This window comes from Malaclemys terrapin, chromosome 10 (assembly GCF_027887155.1).
Source record: "Malaclemys terrapin pileata isolate rMalTer1 chromosome 10, rMalTer1.hap1, whole genome shotgun sequence".
Lineage (NCBI taxonomy): Eukaryota > Metazoa > Chordata > Testudines > Emydidae > Malaclemys > Malaclemys terrapin.
This window is the reverse complement of record NC_071514.1, coordinates 2,025,731-2,040,176: the sequence shown is the minus strand read 5'-3', so window position 1 is coordinate 2,040,176 and position 14,446 is coordinate 2,025,731. Positions and strand designations below refer to the sequence as shown.

At 37.5% G+C, this 14,446-nt stretch overlaps 1 protein-coding gene across 2 annotated transcripts in view; it reads right to left on the bottom strand.

Moving 5' to 3' along the window:
• Nucleotides 1-6,475: 6,475 nt before the first annotated feature.
• The window catches only part of GOLM2 (golgi membrane protein 2), a 30,925-nt gene continuing 22,954 nt past the window's right edge, over nucleotides 6,476-14,446 (bottom strand). Inside the window, exons 9-10 of one of the 2 annotated variants that reach the window (XM_054041334.1) lie at nucleotides 12,408-12,575; nucleotides 6,476-7,024 (exon numbers count right to left, since the gene is read on the bottom strand). In XM_054041334.1, coding sequence (XP_053897309.1) covers nucleotides 6,954-7,024; nucleotides 12,408-12,575 — 239 coding nt within the window. In that variant the 3' untranslated portion in view covers nucleotides 6,476-6,953. The remainder of the gene's footprint in view (nucleotides 7,025-12,407; nucleotides 12,576-14,446) is intronic. The other variant, XM_054041335.1, reaches the window with a different exon arrangement.

The window sequence follows — 14,446 nt, the reverse complement described above, 5'->3', positions numbered from 1 at the left end:
TGCGTCAGTTTTAATGGTAGCAGGGGACAGAACACAGCTACATTTCAAAGGCATTGTTCTCTAGCTGCTCCTAGGAAAGCGGTCAGTTCAAATGGTTCTGCAGTAGCAAAATCCTGTGATTAAATTAATTTTTTTTTAATATTTAAAAAAAATTGAGCCACTTACTTAAAAAAACTTTTTAAAAAAACCCTTGCACCAGACTCCTCCTTTCTTCTAGTTGAAGGAAGATAAGATCTCGCAATGCACTCACATCTCACTCCCCATAAAAGTCAGATTAAATATTTTTACCTATTGAAATGAGTAAGAACTGCAAGCGTTGTTTAGTCATTTGGCAAATTTACAAAATTAATCTTCCAATAGTGAATTAGGGAGCCCTCCACCTTTAAAACTTCTTGAGAGTTTGAACTTTATCTTAGTACCATCTAAAACAGTGGCTCGCAACTAGGGGTCCAGGGCCCCCAAGCAGGTTTCAGGGAGTCCACCAAGCAGGGTCAGCATTAGGCTCGCTTGGGCCCAGGGCAGAAAGCCGAAGTCCCACCGCAGAGGACCTTAGCCCAGGACGCCTAAGTCCCACCACACAGGGCTGAAACCAAAGCCTGAGCAACTTAGCTTTGTGGTGCTCCCTGTGGTGTCGTGCCCTAGCCAATTGCCCGGCTTTCTACACACTAACACCAGCCCTGGCTTTTTTATGCAGAAAAACAATTGTGGCACAGCTGGGTCATGGAATTTTCACAGCATGTTGTGGGGGTGTCAGAAAGAAAAAGGTTGAGAACCTCTCATCTAACAAACAGATTAATCATATACCTGCACTATTATCTTCTCATACTGGAGTGAGTGGTTTGAAGATTCTATGATTAGAAGTGAATCTCCTTTATGAATAGCCCCTTTACAGGCAAGCGTGTTACTTATAGAACTCATTGGTGCCATAATATAGTTAGCTTAAGCATTAGGATTGAACTAGCTATGCTTATAGCTACTCAGGCTATTGTCCAAAACATAAATTCTATATTTGGGATGGGCCTGAGCACACAGAATCATAGACCTGGAAGGGTCCTCAAGAGGTCATCTAGTCCAGTCCCCTGCACTCAAGGCAGGACTGTTATCTAGACCATCCCTGACAGGTGTTTGTCCAACCTGCTCTTAAAAATTCCCAATGATGGAGATTCTACAACCTCCCAAGGCAATTTATTCCAGTGCTTAACCACTCTGACAGGAAGTTTTTCCTAATGTCCAACCTAAACTGCGCTGGCTGCAATTTAAGCCCATTGCTTCTTGTCCTATCCTCAGAGGTTAAAAAACAATTTCTCCCTCCTCTTTGTAACAGCCTTTTATGTACTTAAACTGTTGTCATGTCCCCTCTGTCTTCTCTTCTCCAGCCTAAACAAATGAAATTTTTTCAATCTTCCCTCAATGGTCATGTTTTCTATACCTTTAATCATTTTTGTTACTCTTCGCTGGAAGTATGACTCTGCAAGTTACTGGAGAACGAAGGTACTTCTAATAAAACAGCTTTAGTTTTGTTCTCCCGTTTTCTAGTTTAAGTAGTGGCTAGAGTGATGTCTTTTTTGGCATGACTAGATCATTATATATCCTCTAAAGAAAAAACTGACAGTTTCCCAAAACAATGCAGTTTTTTTTCCACTGAAGTGGGATTTGTTTCACAGTATAATTCAAATTAGAAATAAAATTCTTTAAATGTTGGCTCATTAAAGAATGAAGAGTAAAGTGCTCAGTGACGTAAATTAAGTTCCAAAAATTGATACCCTGTGACCACCAAAAGATATTTCTATCAGTTATAATTAAATATTTTCCAAAACTATGGAGAAAATGAGATTCCTACCTCTGTACTCACATTGCTATAAAACCACAAAGTCTTCAAACCGGAAAAGGGATAGGCAGCCTTTGTCAATCTGTCTCCCCACAGTAGTCAAATACAGATGGAACCTTCCTCAGAGCACCCCCACTCCCCTGCAAAAAGCCCTCAAGAAGTGGAATTCTCTCAGTAAAAGATCCAGACACCAAGATCAGCATGCACTATGTTTTTCTGGACTCCTACTCCAGGAGGCAGGATTAGACTCTTTCTGACATTTTTCATCTTCATTCTATAGCTTCGATTAACTTTGAAATAAACTGCGGAAGCCCTACCCATCACTTTTGTCTTTGGAATCTAAATTTAATTCTTAATACAGGGCCTTATTTCAAAGAAAACTGAGTTACTCATAATGAGTTAATAGGTTATCCCTGCCAACAGTACCAACATGAAACTTCCTCTGTTTTCCTATCTAAAACAGCATGAACAAGTGTGGACACTTACAGTTTCTTCTGCCTGTCTACATGATCTAAATTATTGACCTGTATACATGCCTAGGAACGTGACTGTTAAAATGTGCATTACCCTGTCCTGACTACAGCAGACTGCCACTGTCATCTGAATGGTTTGGTCAATGCTGAATCTGTCTGAAGATCACAAAAATGAAAGTTCTATGAAATAAGCAGTTTGACCACTGTCCCTGTATTACAATTAGGGCCCTTTGTTTTTGGTTTTTATTTTTTACAGGAATTTAATGTTTATTACAACATCAAAAATAGCTGAAAATCAGTGCAAAAAATTAGGAATTTTTCTGGGTAAATATCAGGGTTTTAGTGGACAGAAGAATAGATTTTCATTTTCTTCCCATTTTCATGCGTCACATCTTGAAACCATTATCTGATAACAGCTTGAAGTATGTACAGGGGGGGGCCTGAGATTCATCAGTACATTCAGATGCACACACTTCAGAGCTTGCGTGCCTGTTTGTTCAGTGTGTGTATCTTCTGGACCAATACATATCCTTACTTCAACAAGCAGCTTTGCATATACACACAGACTAATGTAGTATCATAATAAATATCTCATGCCATGTACTGTGTTTTCCTAATAAGTTATTTTTTTATATATTTGAATGATACAAAAGTAGAGTGAAAATTGGAAGACTAATACTTCTTGTAAAATCCAGGAATTTTTCTGTAAAAAAAAAAATCACTTTAAACTGAAAACAAAGAGGCTTAATTATAATTCATAGCAAGAATAGTATTAGATGGTGAGTCCACCAACCATCCAGTATGAATTGGATCCACTTTAGTGATTTTACTAGGGTCTAAAAATGGCAGATAACATTTGTTATAAAATGGAGGAAATTATGCTGCCAGGCAACAGCAGCCACAGAGGATGTAAAATATTGAGACCTATTCCACATAGGATATTTGTTCAGACAGAGCTACTAACCCGATCAAGATGGTGCCAGTGCAGGGCAGAATTACACACCTGAGTTTGGTGCAAAATATTTTTTTTAAATGAGACAAGGTGGGTGAAATATCTTTTATAGGGCAAAGGAATGATTTTTTTTTTTTTTTTTTTAAAGTAGACAATCCCTTATTGTTTCAAAAAAATAAATATTCAAAAGGGGCAGAGTCCCAAATGCAGGTAAGAAAGTTATGATTATGGAGTTCCTGATGCAATGTTGTAACGGAGAGAGAGATCATCACACAAACCAGACCTAGCTAGGACTGAACAGTTAAATCTGAAAAATAAACATTGAGTTACGTAGTGACAGATTTATGTAAGATATACTTAGTATATGCAGTGTGGTCAAGTTGGTGTTTCAGTAAAGTTACTCTAAGCTAGTGGCTCTCAACCTTTTTACCATTGTGGGCCACATCCAATACTACCTGTGTGGCCCTGAGGATGTCACATAGGCCACAGCTGTGCTGATTGGGCCGGAGATTGAGAACCACTGCTCTAAGATGACAGACTGTTATAATACACCTATCTAGGTTCAGAACATTTAAAATTAGTGTGATAATGATCAGTTTATTTACCACCTGTAATAAATGAAGGGCGGGAGGAGAGGGGGAGGCAGCTCCCTTTTATGGACACCCAGCCAGTTAGCTATAAAGTCCCTCTTGGTGGCTGTTCTCTGCTTGCTTTACCCGTAAAGGGTTAAAAAGTCTCCCTGGCTAGATAAAAGAAAGGGAGTGGGCACTTGACCACAAGACCCAATGGGAGGGCTAGAACTTTTTAAAATTGAGGGGAAAAGCAACCTTCCCTTTGTCTGTTGTTCTCCAGAGAGGGGACAGAGCAGGACAGGGCTGGGGCTATGCTGTAAAAAGCTTTAAAACCAGGTATGAAAAAGCATCAAATCATACCTCAACCCTACTTATCTGAACCCCCAAATATGTAAGTAATCCAGGAAAGTCTAGGAAGACACTATTAGGGTTATTTCTTATTGGCTTGTGGACTCCTCTGTGCTAACGCCAGATGCTTTTGTTTTGCTTGTAACCTTTAAGCTGAACTTCAAGAAAGCTATCTTGATGTTTTTTGTAATTGTTTCTTTTAAGATCTAGCAAAAAGTGTAAGTTCCAAATGCATTTACTTTCTTTTGGGGTTTAATAAAATTTACCATTTTTAAGAACAGGATTGGATTTGTGTCCCCCTAAGAGGGTTGTGCGTATGTTGTTTAATTAGCTGGTGGCAACAGCTGATTTCCTTTGTTTTTTTCCTCAGCTCTTCCCAAGAACGGGGGTGAAAGGGCTTGAGGGTACCCCACAGGAAGGAATTCCCAAGTGTTCCTTCCTGGGTTCTCAAAAGGGGTTGGGTTTTTTTGCACTTGGGTGGTGGCAGCATCTACCCATCCAAGGTCAGAGAGAAGCTGTAACCTTGGGAGTTTAATACCAGGCCTGGAGTGCCCAGTATTAAATTTTTAAAATCCTTGTGGGCCCCCACCTTCTACACTTGAAGTGCCAGAGTGGGGAAATCAGCCTTGACACCATCTAAATTACTGTTTCCACAGGATGTTAAAATATTTAGTGTCCACATTTCATTCTGACATAACTTTCTTAAACCAACCTAGAAGGGGAGCTAGGTTCTGTAGTGGCCTGGCCTAGCCTTTCTGCATATGAAAATCTAGCTTAACATCCTGTATTTAGAATCACAAGTGAAAGCATATCTTGAGGTGTATGGGCTCCTCCAAAATAACTATGCTGGTTGGCATATAAACAGCAGCTTTCACAGCATTTGCTTACGCATGGCTAGTATTCAGCAATCCATCGCTTTTATGAAGACATTAATGCACTACAAAAAAAACCCACCACCACACACAAAAATTCAAGGCAAAAAGAATGAACTTCAAATACATACGATTTGTCTAAAATAGCCCACAAAGCCAATAATGAGACAGTGAAAACTTAACAACTTAATTTATTAGAACCCAATAAACGGTTTCAGTAACTGAATCTTGAACACCTCATTCAGGACGAAAGTTACATATTGAAATTTTCTTAAGTAAAATCTTGCAGTGTACATGTACAGTATCTACTGAAGACTGCTAGTTTTACAGTTGTGATAGCTGTATAGTACTGGGGTATTGTTATGGCATCTCACTGAGCAGGTTCAGCTTTTTGCTTTTTATTTTCATGTTGAAAATATATTCTCACATCATGCAATTTTTTTTAAGTGTGTAATGAATAGTCCTGGCTTAAGTATACAAGCTCAAGTCTTTAAAAAAAGTCAGATGGTTAAGCAGAATCTTCTCAAAGATTTATTTTCATGAAGTTATTGTATATTTAAGACTTGTTACTGAAGTCAAAAAAACTGATGACCTTTTAAATTTATTCAAAATTTTCACGTAATCACCACAATGAATCAAATGTAATACGATGCTATTTTAAATTTGAACCTGAGTACAGAGATAGCAAAGTACAATCACCCCTGTCATAGGCCCCATAAATTCTATTCACAGTAGCCCTTTTTGAGAAGCAGGTAGCGTTAATAACCTTAAATTTGAACTTACTGTAAATAAACAAAACCATTTCTATAGAATTCAGAAAGTATTTAAACCCAGAATACAAAAAAAGTACCTACCTTACAAACTCTTCTGAAATAGAAAAGCAACAGTGCAGATGTCAAATGTTTGAAGAGATCTGTATCAGCGTATTAAACATTAAAATGACAGACTTGAGCTGTTCATGAAGTTAGAGGGTTCATATGATTATATCTAGTGATTGCAAAGACTGCACATACTTTCCTTTAGTTTTCTCTATGTGAACTATTTATACAGAACTGTTGTAGACTACTTCTAATTTAAGAAACAGTTGTAACCTTTAAAGGTGTTAGCAAATACATTTCCTACAGCTTTGTTAAGGGAAGTTTTAAAATACTGATTCAGTTTTTAGTTTGACTGGTGAAATCAGCTAGCCATACCTCTTCCAGCATGGATCAAGTTCCTATTACTGATTTCCAACTATGGATATAAACTTTGGTCACTGTGTGCTAGGATTAAATGGCTCTGATTTCTGGCAAGTTGCTGTAGAATGTTTCAGTCACCTATCTCTGTTCTTAATTTATTAAGGAAGGTGCAACCCACACTTTTTTTTTTTTTTACACATTTTCATTCAGTTGTCTCAATTGAAAGCTTACCTGCAAAATACAGCACCCATGGAAAACAAAGGGGTATTTTTATTCATACAGATAATATATTCCTGTATAAAAGGAGTCCTTCAGCTGTCCAATTGTTTCCACAGTGTATTTGTTCCATATGTAAAATACAAACTGTACAAGTTCTCCAGTTTACAAGATTTCCTAATTTGCAGAAACAATTCAGCCTCAATTGGTAATATATTAGTTTGTTTTAAATGCAAAGATTGCAGGTAAGGTACAGTCTTTACATTTAATTGGCTCACTAGAACAGAACAGAAATGTCATTTTGATAATACAATTTGCAATAGTACAACTATGTACATATATATACACACAGCATTTTATGTCTCCTTCCATTACTTAATTAACATTAAGTAAATTGATTTTAAGTAACCTATTACTGTTTCTTTATTACCATCTTAAGGAATACTGAAACAAAAATAGTTCAGTTTTGAAGCACTTCAATTCTGTTGCAAATTCTCAGATATTAATTCAGGCTTTAAAGCACATCATTGAAGCGTGACTTTCCATAGTCTCCAAGGTCCATTTGAAGTTCTTTCTCTTCATCATCTGCAATTGAAATATTCAGATCAAAATTAATAGACAACTAAATGATCACTACTGAAACTCATTTAAAAATAGCTTTCCAGAACAAATCTGGTTACAGACATATGTGGATACTGACATGGGCGCACACCACATTAAACCTGCTTGTTTACAAGAACAGAGTAGACAGGCCAGAGATGGCATGATGGCTATACACCTCTACTCCGATATAATGCTGTCCTCGGGAGCCAAAAAATCTTACCGTGTTATAGGTGAAACCGCGTTATATCGAACTTGCTTTGATCTGCTGGAGTGCACAGCCTCTTCCCCCCGGAGCGCTGCTTTACCGCGTTATATCCAAACTCATGTTTTATCGGGTCGCATTATATCTGAGTAGAGGTGCATCTAATTACAAACCCAGCAGTTTTCATTTTTTGGGTTGCCTCTGCTGAAGAAGTGGGATTTTGACGGTGCTAGATACCCTTATTTTGGAGTGCTGAGTTTCAGAGATTTGATTGACTTTAAGGGATTCTAGGACTGGTAATATTTACCAGTTGAGAACGTCCCTTTTAAATGTGCCACACAATCCTATTAGATCCAAATCCTTTCCAGAAGAACTCCAGACTTTGTGCCTTCTCCATTTTCCCCCACATTCACAGACAGTGCATTACAAGAAAAAACCCCACACAACATAACTGCCAAAAAAGTTGAATATGGTCTGATAATGAACCAAGCTATAAATTTCTTCTCTTCCTCATGAGCACAAAAAGGAGGAACACTCCAAAAATCTTTGGCACAGTCAATTGTGAAGCAGTGGAATCCATGTCCAGTATTTCAAATTGTACTTTTAAATCAGTGTTTTTGAAGTCTGCTATTTTAAAGTTTTCTATTGAGCCTCTAAGACACCATAGTACAGTGTCTCATGAAGTCTTTAAACAGCAAACTCTAGACTTCAGTCTTGTATTTTATATATTAGCTGTATTTTTTTTATAGTTTTCTTTCATCTTCAGATCAATTCAATCTTTGTTCTGTGTTAATTTTCAGTGTCATCATACTGCGTATGATAAAATTCTCAGTTACCCCCTTTCTGCTCAAAAGATGAATGCAGTTACCCAGAAAGGCTATCATCTGACTGATATCCACCATGTCATTTATGACATTTACCTGCTCAGGACTTAGGGAAAAAAATATTTTAAGCCAGACATTAACCACAGGTAGAGAGAAAAGATTTCTTTGGAGGGTGAGATCCAAGATTCCCCTCAGCATTCCCACCCAGCCCCACTGCTAATCCCAGATGCCAGAAAGTGGTCGAATTTCTAATCAGATACCATGTATGAACACTGCATGGCAGATTGCATCCTTCATATCAGCCTTTGGTTGGTAGGCTTTTGATAGATTTGTAACTTCATCCTCAACCACTGGAAGGGAAGAGGAGTTCTCTTGTCTCTTCCAGAATCTCAACATTCAACACTCCTGCTTTCCAGCTTTGACTCTATGTATTTTCCCCTCTAAAAATTCCAGCATCTCAGTTGCTGTTTTTTTACCCAATTGTATAATTAACTAAAGCTCACTATTTATCCTTAACATGGCTACTTTACTAGTATCCATAGCAGGGACACTTGTCCCTTATTTCAGAAGGATTAATGTTTTTAAATGGCACAGTTCAAGCTAGATTTTTGGGTTCACCAAACTTTGCAATACCCCAACAATCTACCACAGCAATTGTCAAACTTTACTGTCCTGTTCTATTTCTTCTTTCCAACCTAACATGGGGCTCTGGCCTTTTCCTTACTGCTTTCAAACCAAGAAAGCTGAAGTTCCAGATTCAGCAATGACAAATTCTGAAAGATATTTCAAAAGCTTTGAGCTCCTCTTCTTCACATTTGTTGCATCCCTCCCATTCCTAGAAATAACACGGGCAAGGTTCACTGCTGGAAGAGGTTTACTTAGATCTTCCCTCAAATGTGTCTTGTTCAGAAAGTTCCCACTGAAATCTTCCTTCCTAAAGCACTTTGCATTTGCAAGCTAGAAAGTGTCAGTTTTAAGGGTTAGTATCCTTCTAACAATCCTGTAACAAGTCTTACCGTCATATTACATACTGCAATAGTCCAAGTCTCAAATTTAACCTATGTGAAATGTGCTCTGGTTCCTTAAGAGTTAGCTAATGCAGAGTGTACATTACAATGAAACCAGGCTGCCATGGGTTCAGGAGTATTTCAGTTGTGCCAAAGACTCATAATACAGGTGTCAAGAATTAAAAGATTAAAGCCACTCATGAAGACTGCATCCCCTAGGTGATTTCTCTTATATGAATGTGAAATTTGCAAACATTGATATTGCTATTAAATACAATTTAAAACATAAACATATTGTGATAAAAAACAAGAGCTGCTTAACTTGATTTGTTTGCACCTACAATACTTTGTGCTTTGCCTTTAAAGCCACAGAATATTTTCCAAAAACATTCTGGTTTCACTTTAGACAAAGGCCATTGAGATTTTTTTCCTTCTACTCATTACAACAATGAAACCATGTCACCAAAAAGCGTGTTGACTAAACACATTTTAATGCTTCCCCTGAACAAAGGGTTGTTTGCTTTTCCCTGTCATTGATTTGTACACCAAAAATCAGGCAAATAACCAGCACACAGAAAAACAGAGCAAATACCCAGCTGTCATTCCTTTTCTGAATTGTCAGACATCATATCTTGTAAACGTCCAAGACTTTTACAAAGCTATTTCTCTTTGCCACCAGCTGATCCAAATCAATATTAAATACCAGCAATGCCCCTCTGCCATGTACATTGGCCAAACCGGACAGTCTCTCCGCAAAAGAATTAATGGACACAAATCTGACATCAGGAATCATAATACTCAAAAACCAGTGGGAGAACACTTTAACCTGTCTGGCCATTCAATGACAGACCTGCGGGTGGCTCTCTTACAACAGAAAAACTTCAAAAACAGACTCCAACGAGAGACTGCTGAGCTGGAATTGATATGCAAACTAGACACAATCAACTCAGGATTGAATAAGGACTGGGAATGGCTGAGCCATTACAAACATTGAATCTATCTCCCCTTGTAAGTATTCTCACACTTCTTATCAAACTGTCTGTACTGGGCTAGCTTGATTATCGCTTCAAAAGTTTTTCTCTTACTTCATTGGCCTCTCAGAGTTGGTAAGACAACTCCCACCTGTTCAAGCTCTCTGTATGTGTGTGTATATATATATCTCCTCAATATATGTTCCACTCTATATGCATCCGAAGAAGTGGGCTGTAGCCCACGAAAGCTTATGCTCTAATAAATTTGTTAGTCTCTAAGGTGCCACAAGTACTCCTGTTCTTTAAACAGGTTAAAGCAATTTACAACCCAAGGCATATTCGAACAAACAGAATTTAACCACAGCTCTCTATGCCTCTGACTTTTCAATTTCCCACCAACATACCTAATAGAATCGTGCTGTAAGAACTGGTGTACAAAATAGTATACTAAAATACACTGCTTATAGTAGCATGCAACACAAGTGATGTTTACTCTTAATCTCATCACTTGCTCTGTAGAATACACCACTATAACGGTGGGTTACTATTGAAAAGTCAGTCAAAACTGAATCCAACCTATGAACTCTCACACTGAGCTCTCAGTGAGCAAGAGCTGCATACTGGAGGGGAACAATCCTGCACTGGCACGTATCTAGTCCAACGCTGACCTAATCAGTTCCCCCCCCCCCCCCCCCGCCCCAACTCCAATTTATGATTCATAGAGCACAGCAGTAAAGAGAGAGAGGGGACTGTACTGAGTGGAATACAGAACACTAGCACTTGGAGAAGATTTAGGAAGGGTCATAGTATTATAGGGGCTAAAATGAAAAGCTAGGCAATATGGCTAAGGTTTTAAAAAACTGGAGTCATATTTAGTCACCCGAGTTGTCTAAAGAGATGAGCATCCAACAAGTACCTACTGAGGGAGCTGTTGGATGCTCATCTCTTTTGAAAAACCAGACAGAAGCCTAACTTTAAGCTCCTATTTTTGAAAATCTTGATGCATGGTTTAGACAGTTACACATGTGAGTGTCTAGATAGGACTCTTTCCTTAACGTTACAAGATGGAAGGTTCAGAGCAGACACCCCATACTTCTGTAAGTCAATGGCAATAAAATAAACAGGCTGCGTTTTCTACTTGGTCAGATCTCCAAATCGAAGATACAAAGTGGGTTTTACAGACCATTAGAACTGAAGACATGGCAGCCCTATTCAGATGAAACTGAAGACAGTAATCCAGTGCATTTAGAAATGCACCTGTCACTTTTGATCAAAACTGCAAGAACAGGAGCCTCATGCTGGAAGAGCAGCAGTAATTTTCATTTGTCAGTAAGTTAATTCGTTGCTCAACGTTCCGATCTGTACTTATGTACTCTTTCCCCTGTTCATTAGCTTTCCCACGCCCCAGTACGATGCATATTTAAGTGCACAACTACACTAGTCAGTTGGTTCTAGCCATATTTAGGGTATCCATTAACTATGCTTAAAAGAAAGTCTTTCAAATTTATTTCCTGCTGTACAAACCTTGTTATCTGGGAACTTTTCAGGAAAAGAATATGTGGTTACAATAAGATGATCAAGAACAGGGCACCTATAGATCTTCAAAATATTTTGTCTTATGCACTTTTCCTTTAGTTGGAAATATATTTAGAACCCTAAACATTTTCTCCATAAAATTGTGCATACTACTACACTACCAAACAACATTAATAGTGTAACTGGAGCCAGGCAACAAAGAGTCAATACACTGAAGTACACGCAGAACAAAAGATGGAGGCATGCACATATAAAGGGATATTAGCTGACTGAGTTAACTAGTTCTGAAGTTAATAGGGTGAATTGAATGTCTGTTGAATCCGTGTATTAAGCACAAAAATGTTTAGTATAGTTTTAGCTGCTAAATGATGATCATTTTACGATCAGCAAATATATAGCATCCTAAGATAGTTGTGATACTATAGATATAAGTAGTATTCTCAAAATACATGTTAATATGCCTTTGAAATTGTTTTAATGAATGCAGACGCATGTGTGTTCAAAATAACTAACTACGAGACTTCCTGATTATTGAAGGCAAATAAAACTGTTCCTGAAATTTCAGTCATCCTAACTTTACTAGCATAATAAAGCAGATTGTTTCAAAGATTTTTATACAATGTTAAAATATGCTGTATTGAACACCATTATAAGGTTGGTTTTGAAACAGCAAGTATAAACAGAAGAGAAAGACTGCCTGAAGAACATTTCTTTCATGCTAAGGCAGCTTTGATTAACTAGTAATATTGAAGCTGTACACAAATTCAACAAGTAAACTCAGTGTGGATTTTTCTTTAGTGGGATGGAGACAAGGCCCAAGCTCACCTTGGACGTCTTCTTCTCCACCATCACCATCCTCTTCTTCATTGTAGGCCAGTTCAGCCTGTTTGTCTGCCTCATACTCACCCACGTTACCATCATCCCCATTATAATCCGCCAATTTAGAGCCATGCTGCGGATCAACAGGGGATTCATTCTCATCAAAGAATCGGCCTGTGAAGTAGGCAAAGGATTAAGTCAGAAGCAAAGAGGAAAGAAAAGAAAAGAAAAGAAAAGGATTCTAACAAAGCAGACGATAGGTTAGAATCTTCAGTCCTTGTAGCCATGTCACTTGTGAAAAACTAATACTGTTTTATGAAAACATCTCCATGCAAAAAGATTTACTTGATCATTTAAATGGAGTTATGAGAATTCTGCTTGTCAGTGGCACATGCCAGCTAGTTCTTATGGTATTTGGTTACTATGAGCTTCACTCTTTGGAGAAAAAAAGTGTTTAAATAAAAAGCTCCATATATGAAGATCCAGATATACCATTCACTTTTCCTCGAATGCCAGGATTTATCCACGAATATGAAGAATTTTTAATTTAAATTTAGATTTGCCTAACTTTTACCATCACATTGGCAAAAATTCAAAAAAATCTTCTCCTTAGAAAGCAGATTGGTGGTTTTCTGCTCACGGTGAAGTATAAATACTTCAAAGGAATTCAGCTAGTCTCTTGAGTGCACCATGCTGTCTCTGGTCCAATCCAACAAAGATCTGTCTGGAGTCTTTGGAATATTTTTGCTGAACTATGTAGTTACTATATCTTTATACTAACTTTCCTGTTACGATTTAAAGTTTAAAAAAATATAGTAAATATCTTCTTATGCTTTTAAGCGGGTACGAGGAATAGTTCCACAGTGAAATAAGGTACTACAAAAAACATGAATTAATTGGAACTATAAAACGGATACACAAACTAAAAATATATGAGAAAAGATTAATGGTTTAATGTCAAATTGAGAACAGGTGTTCAGTGGAGTATCCAGGGGGGTCTGAGTCCACTACAATTCAATACATTTATCAACTACTTGGAGGAGAGAGTGCAATATGATAATCAAATTCGCAGATATGAACCTGGAAGGATTGCAACTGGAGACTAGATTAAAATGCAATACAATCTTTATATATTGGAGAGAAGCTAAAAATTGAGATTTGAGGAGATCACGATCATCACCGATGTAAAGTCACATATGTAAAAAGCAATTAAATGCAGAAAAACTGAATGGGAGAATGCCACTTCAACATTCGGATCAGAGAAAAGCGTGCATGCAGTGGATGATTGGACTAGGAGAGTGGCATTGCTTTAAGAAAAGCTAATGTTACTGTACACAATGAAGCATGTGATTAACAGAGATTGGCAAATACTGAGTAAGGTTTTCCACAAAGATTTGTTTGAATTTTTAAGTGAGTTCTCTTCAGCTATGTTTGTATGTCTTTTTTATTGCACTAATATTCACAGAAAGCAAATCTGAGTTTAACTGGCACAAGTGTCCACAGAAAGTTTCTAAGTCATATACAAGGAAATTGGAAGATTACATGCACAGGTATGTACTACATGCATTTATGCAGTCTCAAAAAACAAACACACAGGGGACAGAAACAACATCACATTTCTTCTTTGAGCAATCACAAGTAGTGCACACGTCTATTGAGCTGTACTGGCCTATTCTCAGAACTTTTCAAAATTAATCCATATACAAGACGACGCACAAAAATAGGTTCATATACCAGGATAGAGGAAATTATGACCTGCTCACAAGCAAAGTCAAATTTAGATACATTACACATTTTCACTATCTAAAAAATGTTAGACAATTGCTTTAATTAGCACTACGTTAATTACTGCGTGAATTCTTGGTACTGCATTTTAAACAAATAAAGGTCAGAACTCAGGAGAGAAATACACTGTTAAGTTTTGTAAATAAAGACATATAAGGAGAAGAAGAATTGATCATGCTCAGTCTACAGAAAAAGAAACAACACTAAGTCTTCAAATATGAAGAGAACCAATCAACTTTAGGTCAGCCAAATTTAGCATA